The 12,824-nt window shown below is 43.4% G+C and overlaps 1 protein-coding gene across 1 annotated transcript; it reads left to right on the top strand.

Moving 5' to 3' along the window:
* The first annotated feature begins 8,481 nt into the window (after positions 1–8,481).
* Positions 8,482–9,689, top strand: LOC105940245 (olfactory receptor 10AG1). The gene has a single exon (XM_012882732.3). The coding sequence runs from the start codon at positions 8,652–8,654 to the stop codon at positions 9,561–9,563; it is 912 nt and encodes a 303-aa protein (XP_012738186.2). The 5' UTR covers positions 8,482–8,651; the 3' UTR covers positions 9,564–9,689.
* Positions 9,690–12,824: the final 3,135 nt, after the last annotated feature.

Raw genomic sequence — 12,824 nt, 5'->3', positions numbered from 1 at the left:
AGAAAAACTGTAGATACATTTGCATTTGCAAACATCTTTAAAAGTTCAGAGCAGTTTGTTAATTTTTATGTTGTACAAGCAAATTAGTACTAAGCATTGCAATATTGTATTTTCAGACACTTAATGATGGCTTCATGCTGTGTAAAAATCTGCTTTCAAACTTTCAAACCCTCCATCAGTGAGAAAAAATGTATCAGTTTTACTGTCACAAAACTGTCTGAATAATAAACATGTTATCTTGGTAAATGTGATGTGGCTCTTTCCTCTACATTTGTCATGCATGATGCAGCCCCATCAAATTGTGTTGTGGTACAGTTTGCAGGTTACATAAACAAGCTTCAGTAGTCTGTCATAGTCATTTTGTGCTTGCTTGAATGTGGCTGTCTTGATTAAACAGGAGAAAATTTTAATTAAATTTGAGTAACAACAATGGTTTCATGTAATTATTTATTTTCAGTTTATAGATGGAAATGGATTGAAAGGTTATTCACATACATTTAAACCAGAATAGGATCTTGAAAAAATACTATGTTATTATTAAATCAGTCGGACATAAAAATATCAATAAATAATCATTTGGAAAGCCCACAAATTAGGACACCTCTTTCATACTTTTATGAGTCTGTTATGAAAAAGCCCAAAGATTAAAATGTAGTGCACTTAGAAGGCATGGTTGCTTGTTTTATGTCTATTTGGACACCTGACTTTCTCCTGCTAATTGCTGTAGTAATATTGTTGCCATGGCCAGCAGAGTATTTAGTATTTAGTATTTTGTGATGTATGACCAGAGGTCATACATCACAACTGATAAATTACTATTGACAGACAAAAAAATATAAGCTTATGTGCAAATTCTGGTATTTTAAAAACAAAAATGAAAAAATATACAAAGAATAACAATTACAACGTATCAAATTCAGGCAGAGCCCTGCAACATACTGGGGACCTGTCCAGGGTGTACCCCGCCTCTCGCCCAGGGAACGCTGGAGATAGGCACCAGCAACCCCCGCAACCCAATGAGAGATTAAGTGGGTCAGAAAATGGATGGATGGATGGAAATTCAGCCAGAATAAAGACTTTTCTAAATAATTTTTTCAACGTTAAACTTGAAACCAAAACTTACAGTGCTTAATATAAATATAGTTAGAACAGTGCAAAGTACTTCCAATGATGATGTTTACTGTATGTTCACTTGACCTCCAAATGGCTCCATGAGCTCAGCAGATAGAAAATAACATTCAAATAACAAAGCTTGTGTACAAAAAAGAAGTCTCACTTTAACTTAAACTGGTTAAAATAAGTCTGTTCTTTATTCAGTGAAGTTACTCACAGTATGTACAGTAGCCAGAAACTTACTCAAGTAAGAGTAGCAATACTTGAATAATACTATGACTCAAGTAAAAGTAAAAAGTACAGCACCGTAAAACTACTCACAAGTACATTTTGTTCAAAAAGTTACTCAAGTAAATGTAACTTGTTACTACCCACCTCTGTGTATAACATTAACCACTTGGATTATCTGAGTGTTGGTGAGTAAGTCTACGTGTGTGGGTGGGTGAGGGTATGTGTCAAAATAAAGGTTTTTGTTGAGTGGGTGCATGCAAGATATATTTGAGTTTGTCACTTGTGGGCTCTAATAGTAGAAGGCCCACATCCCACGGTACCCAAGAGCAGCAAAGGACATGTGGGACCAGCTCTGGAAGCCCACAGCAGATACAGGATGAGACAGAAAGCATTACCCCAGGGCAGCCATACACAGAGGTAGGTTGTCTGCAAGGCACTTTAGAAGTAGCGCCCAGACCAAACAGGCACAAAATTGGATGCAGGGTATCAAGCCCCCCTGATACAGCCATGCAGGCCTAACCCACGAACCAGCCCACCTGGTTCGAGGGCCCACACCAATCCTTGGCAGCAAGACCCCAAGGCATCCAGCAGAGGCAACTCTGCAGAGTCCCCAACCAGCTCACCAAGGCAGCTCGAACCCAGAAGGATCACAATAGGGAGGGCACACTACTATCTTCCCTGGTTAACTAGCCGATGGGAGATCAAGAGAATGACGTCCACCAGAACCCAGTCCAGTCCCAGCAACCCCTGGCCCAAAGCTAAAGTGACACACCTCCATAGGCCACCAGATGAGATCTACCACTACAGGATTTGCCCCGGTCGCACAAACAAGCCCAGGACCCAGAGATTCGCCAGACCTGCCTAGACTGAAAGCAACATACAGCCCTTGGCAGGTGTACTCAGCCTCAACCCCCACTATGCACCAAATCCAAATCCCTTAACTAACCTCACAACCCCATTCCCTAACCGCATCCCCCCCCCCCCCACCCAGTGCACAGGCAGCCACCCCACTGGGAACCAGAGCAGGCTCCAAGCCACCAGTCGACATCCCTCCAAACCCATTTACACCAGCCAGGAGCGGCACAGCAGTCCAATGTGATGCTCTGGAAACGAGAACCCGATAATCCAGCGGGACGTGGTGTGGAGCATAAAAGGTTTATTGAAAAACAAATGCGGTTCAGGAAGGCACTGTCATAGTCCAGGCCCAGATGCAGGCCGGGTTTTCTTTCTCTCTCCTTTTCTGCAGGGTTGGACGGGCAGGTGCTTCACATCTGAGCTGATTACCACCCTTCTTAAAGAGCTGGAACCAGGAGGAGGGCGTCAGTTCGTTAACACTCATGCGTGGTACAGACCTAAACCCGTTCAAAGCCTTGACTCCTCGTGTTTTTGCTCTCATTCCTTCCTCCTAGAAAGCCTGGATTCAAGCCCAAGACCCACACCTCTGTTGCTTATGCTCCCTGAAGACTCCACCGAGACACTCCAAGTTCACGTTCGGGGTATCATCAAGTCTCAGATCAAAAACATACGTAAGCCCTCCTACCTGAGCTCGCCTGCCTGTCCACCCTCAGACCACAACAACTGAAGAACACTACCCGGCTCTGCATCTACCTTCCTGGACATCACCCTCCCGAACTCAGACTTCACCTTCAGCCCAGTGAGTTTCCGTGCTCTCCACAAACCATCATCATTTAAACCTTCACGTTCTTGTTGCTCACCTCTCACCTTCCCTTCCTCAGCCCACAATGACCCAGAGACCCAGCCAGTGTGATTGAGCACACCTGGCTGCTGTTAAAAGGCTGGTTTCAAGCCAGTCACGCCCTGCTTGGTTTGGCCTCCAGATGGAATCTGGTGGGAGAAGGCAGCAGTGCATGTGCACTACTACATGTTGTGGTCGCTACACATGGGTTCTTCTAAATAAACGTTTTTTGACCTAGATCTGCTCGTCTGCCTCCCATTCTTGTCATAGCCTTTGAGCTGGGCGTGACAATTGAGAACGCCGGTCCAAAGTTCCAGTTAAAGGCGGTTATTAATCTGCAGGGGTCTCAACACCCAGTTTTAGCCTTAGTTGATTCAGGTTCTGAGCAGAACCTTATTGATCCCGCCCTGGTAAATCAACTTCAGATCTCTGTTTGTAAGAAAGGTTCTCCCAAGCCCCCATTCTCACCTATCCAGATCCTGCAGCCCAATTCACCCTGGAGGTTAATGCCTCGGACCCGGAAGTGAGAGCTGTCCTGTCTCAGATGTCGGAGTCAGATGGAAAGCTTCATCCCTGTGCCTTTTTCCCCTCTCCAAGCAATTCAATCCCTCTAAATGGAACTATGACGTGGGGGACCGGGAGCTCCTACCTATTAAATTGGCTCTTTAAGAGTGCTGCCACTGGCTGGAGGGAACAGAGTTACCCATCATTATCTGGATCGACCATAAAAACCTTGCATACATCCAATCAGCCAAAAAATTTAACTCGTCGTTGGTGCCTGTTTTTCTCCCGGTTTAACTTCACCATCACATATCGTCCAGGTTCTAAAAACACCAAGCTAGATGCACTTTCTCGACTGTTTTCCACCACCGACGATTCAGCAGATCCGGAAAACATCATCCCAGAGTCCTGTGTTGTAGGTGCCATCACCTGGTACCTGGAGAGGCATATACAACAGGCCTTGATTAATGAACCTGACCCTGGAGGAGGTCCCCCCCGAAGACTCTTCGTGCCCTCTTCCGTCCCGTCTCAGGCTATTCACTGGGCTCATTCATCCCAATTCTCTGGTCATCCCGGTTCCAGTCGCACCATTGCACTCATCCTGTGTTACTTTTGGTGGCCATCTCTAAATAAAGACGTCTTAGAATTTGTTTCAGCCTGCTCCGTTTGTGCCAAGGACAAAGGTTCCAGTAGACCTCCTGCGGGTCTCTTGCAACCTCTCCCAAGACCCAGTCGTCCCTGGTCCCACATAGCCCTGGATTTCGTCACTGGTTTAACACCCTCCAACCACAAAACAGTCATCCTCTCCATAATTGACCGGAGACTGCTCATCTCCTTATCAATCACATATTCAAACTCCATGGTCTACCCGCAGAAATTCACTCCGACCGTGGTCCACAGTTCATCTCTCGGGTCTGGCGTGACTTCTGTCTGTGCTTAGGTTCCAAGGTTTCACTCAATTCAGGTTTCCATCCACAGTCAAATTTACAATGCGAGTGACTAAATCAAGAACTTGAAAACACCCTCTGCAGCCTCTGTTCCCATAATCCCGACACCTGGAGTCAGCACCTCGCCTGGGTCGAATACTTTTATAATTCACACACATCTGCAGCCACTGGTTTCTCTCCATTTGAGGCTTCATTGGGTTATCAACCATCTCTTCTCCCCTCATCATTCCCTGATTCCACCCTTCCCTCCGTCAGGTCACATCTCTCCCGTTGCCGCAGAATGTGGGACCAGACCCGAGCTGCTTTAGAATGCACCTCCATCCGGGACAAGAGGTTTGCTGACCGTCATCGCCTTCCTGCACCCGCTTACACCCCTGGGCAAAAAGTATGGCTCTTACCAAGGACATTCCATTAAAGGTGGTCTCCAGAAAGATGGCGGTTCCTCAGTCCTTTTGAAATAGATCAGATCATCAGTCCCACTGCAGTCCGTCTCAGACTCCCATCTCATCTTTGTGTCCATCCCACTTTTCATGTCTCTCAGATAAAACCTGTTGTTTCTAGCCAGTTTCTAGGTGTAGGCTGGGTTTTCTTTCTCTCTCCTTTTCTGTAGAGTTGGATGGGCAGGTGCTTCACATCTGAGCTGATTACAACCCTTCTTAAAGAGCTGGAACCAGGAGGAGGGTGTCAGTTCATTAACGCTCATGCGTGGTACAGACCTAAACCCGTTCCAAGCCTTGACTCCTCGTGTTTTGCCTAAACCTAATCCTGCTCTCATTCCTTCCTCCTAGAAATCCTGGATTCAAGCCCAAGACCCACACCTCCGTTGCTTATGTTTATTGAAGACTGCACCGAGACACTCCAAGTTTACGTTCTGGATATCATCAAGTCTCAGATCCACAACCTATGTAAGCCCTCCTACCTGAGCTCGCCTGCCTGTCCACCCTCAGACTACAACAACTGAAGAACACTACCCGGCTCTGCACCTACCTTCCTGGACATCACCCTCCCGAACTCAGACCTCACCTTCAGCCCAGTGAGTTTCTGTGCTCTCCACAAACCATCATCATTCAAACCTTCACGTTCTCATTGCTCACCTCTCACCTTCCCTTCGTCAGCCCGCAAATACCCAGAGACCCAGCTAGCAGCCCTCACCTCTACATTTATTATTTTTCAATAAAACCTTTAAACCGATTCCTGTCTCCGTACTTGTGCTCATTTCAGAGTCAATTAAGCTAAACATGACAGGCACAAGCACAGGGTGAGCAAGAGACTGGCTGAGCTGACATCAGGCTGCTCACAGAAGTAGATGACAGTCAGAATGGGCTGGAGGCAGAAAGGAGGTTTGTGAGACAAGCAAAGTTCAAACACAGGTAGGCAGGCAGGAGAAGGCTAACAGGTCCAAAGGGCTGAGTAAGATGTGTGATCAATAAACACTTCAAGTCAAGTCCAGAAGTCAAAGAGCCGAATAAGCTGTCTGAATGAGGGCGAGGCAGGATAGGAAAATCGAAAACGAGAAGATTACATCATTCACGGGCATTGCAGATAAAAACGCTGAACAACCACTCAAGGCTTGAGACAATCGGATTGTAATGATTACCGCAGGGGAACCCGATATTCAACTGGACACAGAGTTACGTTTTAAAAGGTTTATTGTACCGTATACTGCTGCAGGTTGAGGGTGAATCACCTGCGTCTGGGACAGGAACCACTTCTCACAATCTGGAAACAGGCTGGGGAGGTGAGTGAAAGCTCGTGTTGGCGGGTAACGTCGCTGGTGAAGCCCAATGTGATCCAGAGTCTGATCAGGGCAGCTTGAAGGATCTTACTCATGGGACTGGCAGGTAATCGGTGGTCAAAGGACAGGCACAGGGTCAGAACCGTGACGGCAGAAACAGGCAGGATGGTCAGGGGAATAACCGGAGTCCGAGAGCAGTTCCAGGGTCAGAGCCGGGTGGTTAGAGATCCAGGGAAAATCCAAAGCAGAATCCAGGGGCAGAGTCAGGGCACAGAAAGCAGATCAGAGATCCAGACAGTACAACAACCAGATCCTTGGCAGGTTCAGACAATCAGAAGACAGAATCAGAAGGAACATAAATTGTGAAGCACCTGTCTTTTTTTATCTCCCTCCACTTTCCCAATGTAAATATTTCTTCAACAGATTTCAAGGGCAGCGCCTGTGTACTCCATGTAAATGGGGTCTGAGGCAGTTTGCAGGAATGCACCTAACGGCTGCGCTGATAGCAGCGGCCGACTGGCTGGGTTTCCTTGGCAACGCAAGGCCTCAGTCAATCATTCCCCCAAAATGTTTGTAAAGTGTATGTGATGGACGGTTGTACTGAAACTCAATTTTCGATTGCAATGCAAATTGCAGTTGATTGATTGATTGAGAAACAGATCAGAAACAGGCAGGCAGGATTCAGAACGCTGGATTAAACTCACCGGTGGCTAATAATAATCTGGCACTAGTGACTGGTCTGAGAGCTGGTTATATAGTCAGTGGTGCAGGTTGATCAGGTGAAGACTAATGAGAACGGGGCGGAGCTGCACATGTGTGTGAAATGGTGAATCAGACCAGCACTAGTACTAAGCTCATGGCACGGATAGCTACTGGTAGAGAGAGGCAGGTATTCAAAGGCAGAGTAAGTAACAAGATATAATATCATGCAGGTAGTTAAGGTAAGCGCAGGTGTCACTGCTCCACTAATTAACTGAGTGGAGTGGAACAGAGCAAAGAGTGAAAAACAGCCAGCCAGCCCAAAAAATGGAAGACAGACAGGAAGCATCACATCCAAAGCCCAACCCAACCATAAGGCAGCAGACAAAGCATGTCACTACCAATATCAAAATCTATTCTAAAATGAACAAGTGGCTAGTGGATGCAGGATATAACTGATGTAATGTGCTTCAATCTGAAGATGTCAGTTAATGATGTTGGGAAATCAGCCAGGAAAGAACAAGAAATGACAGACGGTTGTAGTCACTCGCTAAAAAACTGCTCCCTCACAGCAGGGTGCTAACTTTATAAAACCTAGCCCCCGGTACAATCTTCTTTGCCCGCTGCTTCGAGCAGCACAGAAGAGACACACTCCTTTCCACTGACCTCTTGAGGAGAAGGTCTACACAGGAGAGATGAATTGATGGTGGGCCCGAATGGAGTTTGGTAACCCACAAGCATGTGCACAGGTTGGAGCCAGGCTAAGCAAAGTGTAGTAGTGAAAATCAGCTCACTGGCTTGTCTCCATGCCATAGCCACAACCTGCTTCTGCCTCTGTCACAGCCTCTTCTGTTCCTAGCTCATGACACTGAGGGTCAGCTGGATTCCTCACATCCAGTTATAGAGAGACAGCTGCATCTCACAAAAAATCTGAGCACCAGTTGTTCCACACCCAGGCCCTCGTTGTGATTCCAATCACCCAGGGCCTTATCGTGATTTCAACTTCCCACATTCACAGATTTTGCGTGGGTTTCCATTTCCAGAGCATCTGAGTTTTCTCATCTTAAAAGCACTTAAAATACATAACCATTTCAATTTCTCATTTACACAAGGTGCATGTGCAATACTTGCACATGCACCTCAGTTCCATATTTCATACAAATCATTACAAACCCTCTTGTAGTTAATTTGTAACTAATCAAAGGTCTTAGGTGCATGGTTGAACACAGGGCTACAGGTACAATAGGTTTTTCTTCTTTAATTTTTTTTCCTATGTTCTTTACCCAATTTATCTCCTGATATAAATATGTTTTTAAGCTATTTAGATATATTCTCATGGCTTTTGAAAAGCCTTATTTCAACCTGTAAAAAGATTCAAGCCAGAAAAGTTATGTGTTTGATGGCAAAGTTTAATGACATCAATAAAGATGAGGGGGTTGAAAATAACATCATAAGGAGCTTGGACTTCTCTTTCTGAAAACATAATGAGCTCCTTGGAGAGTGAGAAAAGCTAATAAAACCCATTCAGTGGGTAAGCAACTTATTGTCTGAATCTCTCTGTTGAGGCACAAGGTCAGTGTGCCATAGATTTTGGTAAGTGTATTTGTTGTAACCCATTCAACTGTTGGTTTTACAAGTTTATGTCTCCATTATTGATAATTTGCATTTTATACAACATAACTCTTGCCATCAGGACTTCATTTAACTTCTTCTGCACATGGTGTTTTAAATGGGTGATGCTTTAAATGTTACATATTTGACCTTTGATGGACATGTGGAAGTCACGAAATACAGATATGTTTACTTTTGCATTTTATGTACTGTCTATATTCTAATAATCTGCACTAATTGTACTATTGTGTACCTTATCTGGAACCACAAAAATCTCCACGAGCCTATGTACGTTTTTATAGCGGCCTTGTTACTTAATGCTGTGGTTTTCAGTACTGTCATCTACCCGAAGCTTCTGATTGACTTTTTATCTCAAGAACAAATCATATCTTATCCAGCTTGTCTGTTCCAGTTTCACTTATTTTACTCTTTGGGTGGTTCAGAGTTTTTACTGTTGGCAGCTATGGCTTATGACAGGTATGTGTCTATATGTAAACCTCTGCAATATCCAACAATTATGAATAAAACCACAGTGTGTGTTTTCTTGATTTTAGCATGGTTTGTGCCTGCGTGTCAGCTTGCAGTGCCGACTGGATTTAGTGCCAAGGAAAAACTCTGTAGGTTTGTTTTAAAGGGGATTTTCTGCAATAATTCACTATACAAACTGCAGTGTGTTCTCTCCCAGGCACGTGTTATACGTGATATGATCATACTGGTCAATGTTGCTCTCTTTCCTGTGCTGTTCATCATTTTCACCTACACCAGGATACTTCTAATAACATACAAAAGTAGTAGAGAAGTGAAGAGAAAAGCTGCACAGACCTGTTTACCTCACTTGATTGTACTGATCAACTTTTTCAGTTTGTGTGCTTATGACGTCATTATAGTGGGATTAGAACCAGATTTTCCAAAGATTGTACATTTGATCATGACTTTGCAAGTGATTCTGTACCACCCTCTGTTTAACCCCATTATGTATGGACTGAAAATGAAAGAGATCTCTAAACACCTCAAGAAGCTCTTCTGCTGAGTCAGGATGAACTGATTAATTATTAATCGTGTTGTTTCCTTTGTAGCAAGTCAATCCTGTCATTCCAGGATTCTATTTCAGTTTGCTGTTTGGTTAATATGTCTGAGTCACAATAAAACCCAATTTCTGAAGAAATCAGTGATCAGCCTGTTCAGCTCATTATAATTTCTCACTTAGTTACTGAATCGGATTTTTTTATTAGTATGTATCAACTGTTTACTGATCATAAAAGACAGAAAAACAACCAGACATACATTGCTGCACCAATTCACACACAAAAACAGAAAAGGGTCAAAAGCAAAAATGTTATAGTCTCAGATAAAACTGCTCTATGGGGACTTTGACTGTATGTACCTCTTTATTGTAGTGTCATGCCAAAAAGTAAGGACACCCTTTGACAACTTGAAAGTTTTTCTAACATACCGTGCAAGTACATCATGATTTTGAGTCTTTCTCCAAGGAGTCCACAAATTTGAATGTTAGAATAATTTGTCTCGCTAAGCAGGAGGGATCTTGTGTGTGCATGTTTTTTTTTGCCTGTTTTGTCTTTGTGTTGCCCTAGCAACCTGTCCATGGTATAACTGGGTAAATAAAATAGGTAAATAAATTAGGTACATACTTACAATAAATTCTGAGTATGTACTGTAAATGCAATTAGTCAAGTTTGTGGATAATCAAACATAGCACAACTTTAAACAAAGTTAAATTGAGTAAAAAAATAAAATTGGCTTTTAATATTGTTCATTTTACAAGGGAAAAGCAGTCTAAACCAAACAGGTCCAGTGCAAAATAGTTATAACTCTTTTTGTTAAATCATGAATTTGCAGGCCTGTTTGCTGCCTGATCTGTAGAATTAAGTCATTTAACAGGAACCTGTCTGAGAACATGAAATGGACGAATATTATTTAAAATTCAACACAACATGCACAGATTTAAAGAAATACAAGGAATAAATGAGAAACAAAATCATTGATATTGCTCAGAAGTACTAAAAAACAATTTTTACAGACAGGGAAAACTGGCATCCTTAGGAGAATTGCAAAGTGAAAAAAAAAATCCTTTGTTTAGCCTAAACAAACACTATGGGGCGTCTCAAATAAGCCAAGACAGATATCTTTATGATGCACCAGACCTTTGGAACATTTATTCTGTAAGCCTAAAATGCAAAAAAAAAAAAAAATGCAAAAGTCAAACTTTTTAGCAGTTGTATTACATTAAATCTGGAGTAAAACTCATGAATATAGTAAAAACATGGCTTTGTTGCATCAGGGTCTGGACTGGTTGCTGTAAATGATGGAACCATGAATTCCATTCTGTCAGAAAATCCTAATGACTAAAGCATCAGCTGAAGCACACCCACGTTATACTGCAGGACAATGATCCAAAGCAGAACAGCCAGCACAGGCTGGCCAAGGAGCTTGGGTATCAGTTGGTAACTAGATTGTGGTTAGGTAGAGCTGAGGCAGAATCAAAATCTCTAAAACAAAGGTGTGGCCTTCAAAGTACAATGATAAATCATGAACTGCCCACTGAGACAGACTAAGAAACAATGAAGGAAATGGGAAACAAACGAGGAATGATGGAGAAATGCTAGATTTCCCAACATATGCAGGACCAATGCTGGCGCAGTGACAAGAGTCGGGGTAAATTTATCTTTACCACTACAACAAATTACACACTGTGGATTATTTTGTCTATATTGTGTGTGATGGCCCCATCCTTGCTGTTTTTGCAGGTTCTCCGGGTCTTCCTACTTTTCCCATCTGCCTGATTTTAACCAAACTGGCAGGAAAGCAAAATGTTTTTCCAAAATTTTGACGATCCTCCTTCATCTTTGAGCTTTAACTTTTACTTTGCATGGTCACAGGATGATGCATCTCTCTCGTCCTAGCATGAACATTCACACCAGTTCTGTGGTGACATGCAGTAATTCAGATCAGGGTGAAAAAGGCTTTCTGTTCACACTAACAGGGTGGGGAGAGGTGTGATGCATCATCCTGCATCCATCCACTTTGTGAAGATACACTATGATGCTGAACAAAATTTGTCACGCTATACGTAAGCATTATATTTCTGTGGCATCATCATTTTGATCTAAATGCACCATGCCATGCACCTTCATTTGAATGGACTGTGGTTACAGGCCTGTGAACCTGTCAGTACGAGCTCTGGTCACATGTTTTATCACTATAGTTGCTTGAAGGTAGAATTGTAAAAACATTTTTTAAAGGAAAAAAAGAAGAAGAAAAAAGAGAAAAAAAAAAGAAAAGAAAAGGGGAATAAAAGAAAAAAAGGAGAAAAGAAAAAAAAAGAATTATAAAATTTTTGGGTGGAGCAGCACAGATTTGTTTCTTATATTTCCATGAGCGGCAACGTTTGCAACTTAACATCCTAGGCCCTATACATTGCTGTGTTTAAATCTATGATATTTTTAAAGGCCTTTTGCCTTGTTTGTGCTAATTATATTCCTTTTATTTCCCTTGTCATGTCCAGTTTCCTGGCAAGTAAAATCGTGGTTGCTGTAGTTATGCCAAACATTTTTGCTATGCCTCCCTCCTAGGATCAGAAGCGAGCAGAGAGGACTCCAAGACCCAGAAAAGCAGCAACCCCCACGAAGCACAGAGGCCAGGCAGCCCACACCAGGGACATTACGCATGAACCCAGAGGACAGGACAGGAGAGACAGCAATAGAGGCCTTGTGGCCATGGAGCAGAGGCTCCCTGGAACCAGGGGGAAGAGTTAAGCAACCATACTTGGCCCCCCGATCACTCAAGCGTGAGTCAAAAGAGGATTCCATGGTCCTGAATGCCCTAGCCCTCCCAAAGCATAGGGCCTGCCTGATGACTAGAGAGGACCGGCCCACCAGAGAGCCAGCCGGGGTGGGTCAGCATGCCCCATGAGCCCATACTGGCTTCAGCTGTGTAGCCTGGCAAGACAGACTGACTTACGCCGTGCCAGTCGGGGTTGCCAGGCTAGCAGCTGGCAGTCGCAGGCAGCGAGGAGCAGCAAGAAGAGGATGAACCCCAATTGTTGTCTCCAAAGATCATTGACTCCAGCCAAACAATGATGATGTAGCAACACTGGGATGACTGCAAGGACATTGATGTTGTAATCAGAAAAAGAATGATGGTTTAACAATGAACTCATATTAAACTATGAGATTTTTTCTCGACAGCTATTTTTAATGACTTTTGTAAAGGAAACAAATTAGAATATGAATGAAAGATCTTTGATTATGTTTATTATCATGTATGGCAAAGA

This window comes from Fundulus heteroclitus, chromosome 7 (assembly GCF_011125445.2).
Source record: "Fundulus heteroclitus isolate FHET01 chromosome 7, MU-UCD_Fhet_4.1, whole genome shotgun sequence".
Classification (NCBI taxonomy): domain Eukaryota; kingdom Metazoa; phylum Chordata; class Actinopteri; order Cyprinodontiformes; family Fundulidae; genus Fundulus; species Fundulus heteroclitus.
This window is presented reverse-complemented; position numbering and strand designations above follow the sequence as displayed.

Excerpts from the sequence above, each read along its gene's own strand:
- LOC105940245 (XM_012882732.3), top strand. The coding sequence starts at position 8,652 with ATGGGTGATGCTTTAAATGTTACATATTTGACCTTTGATGGACATGTG.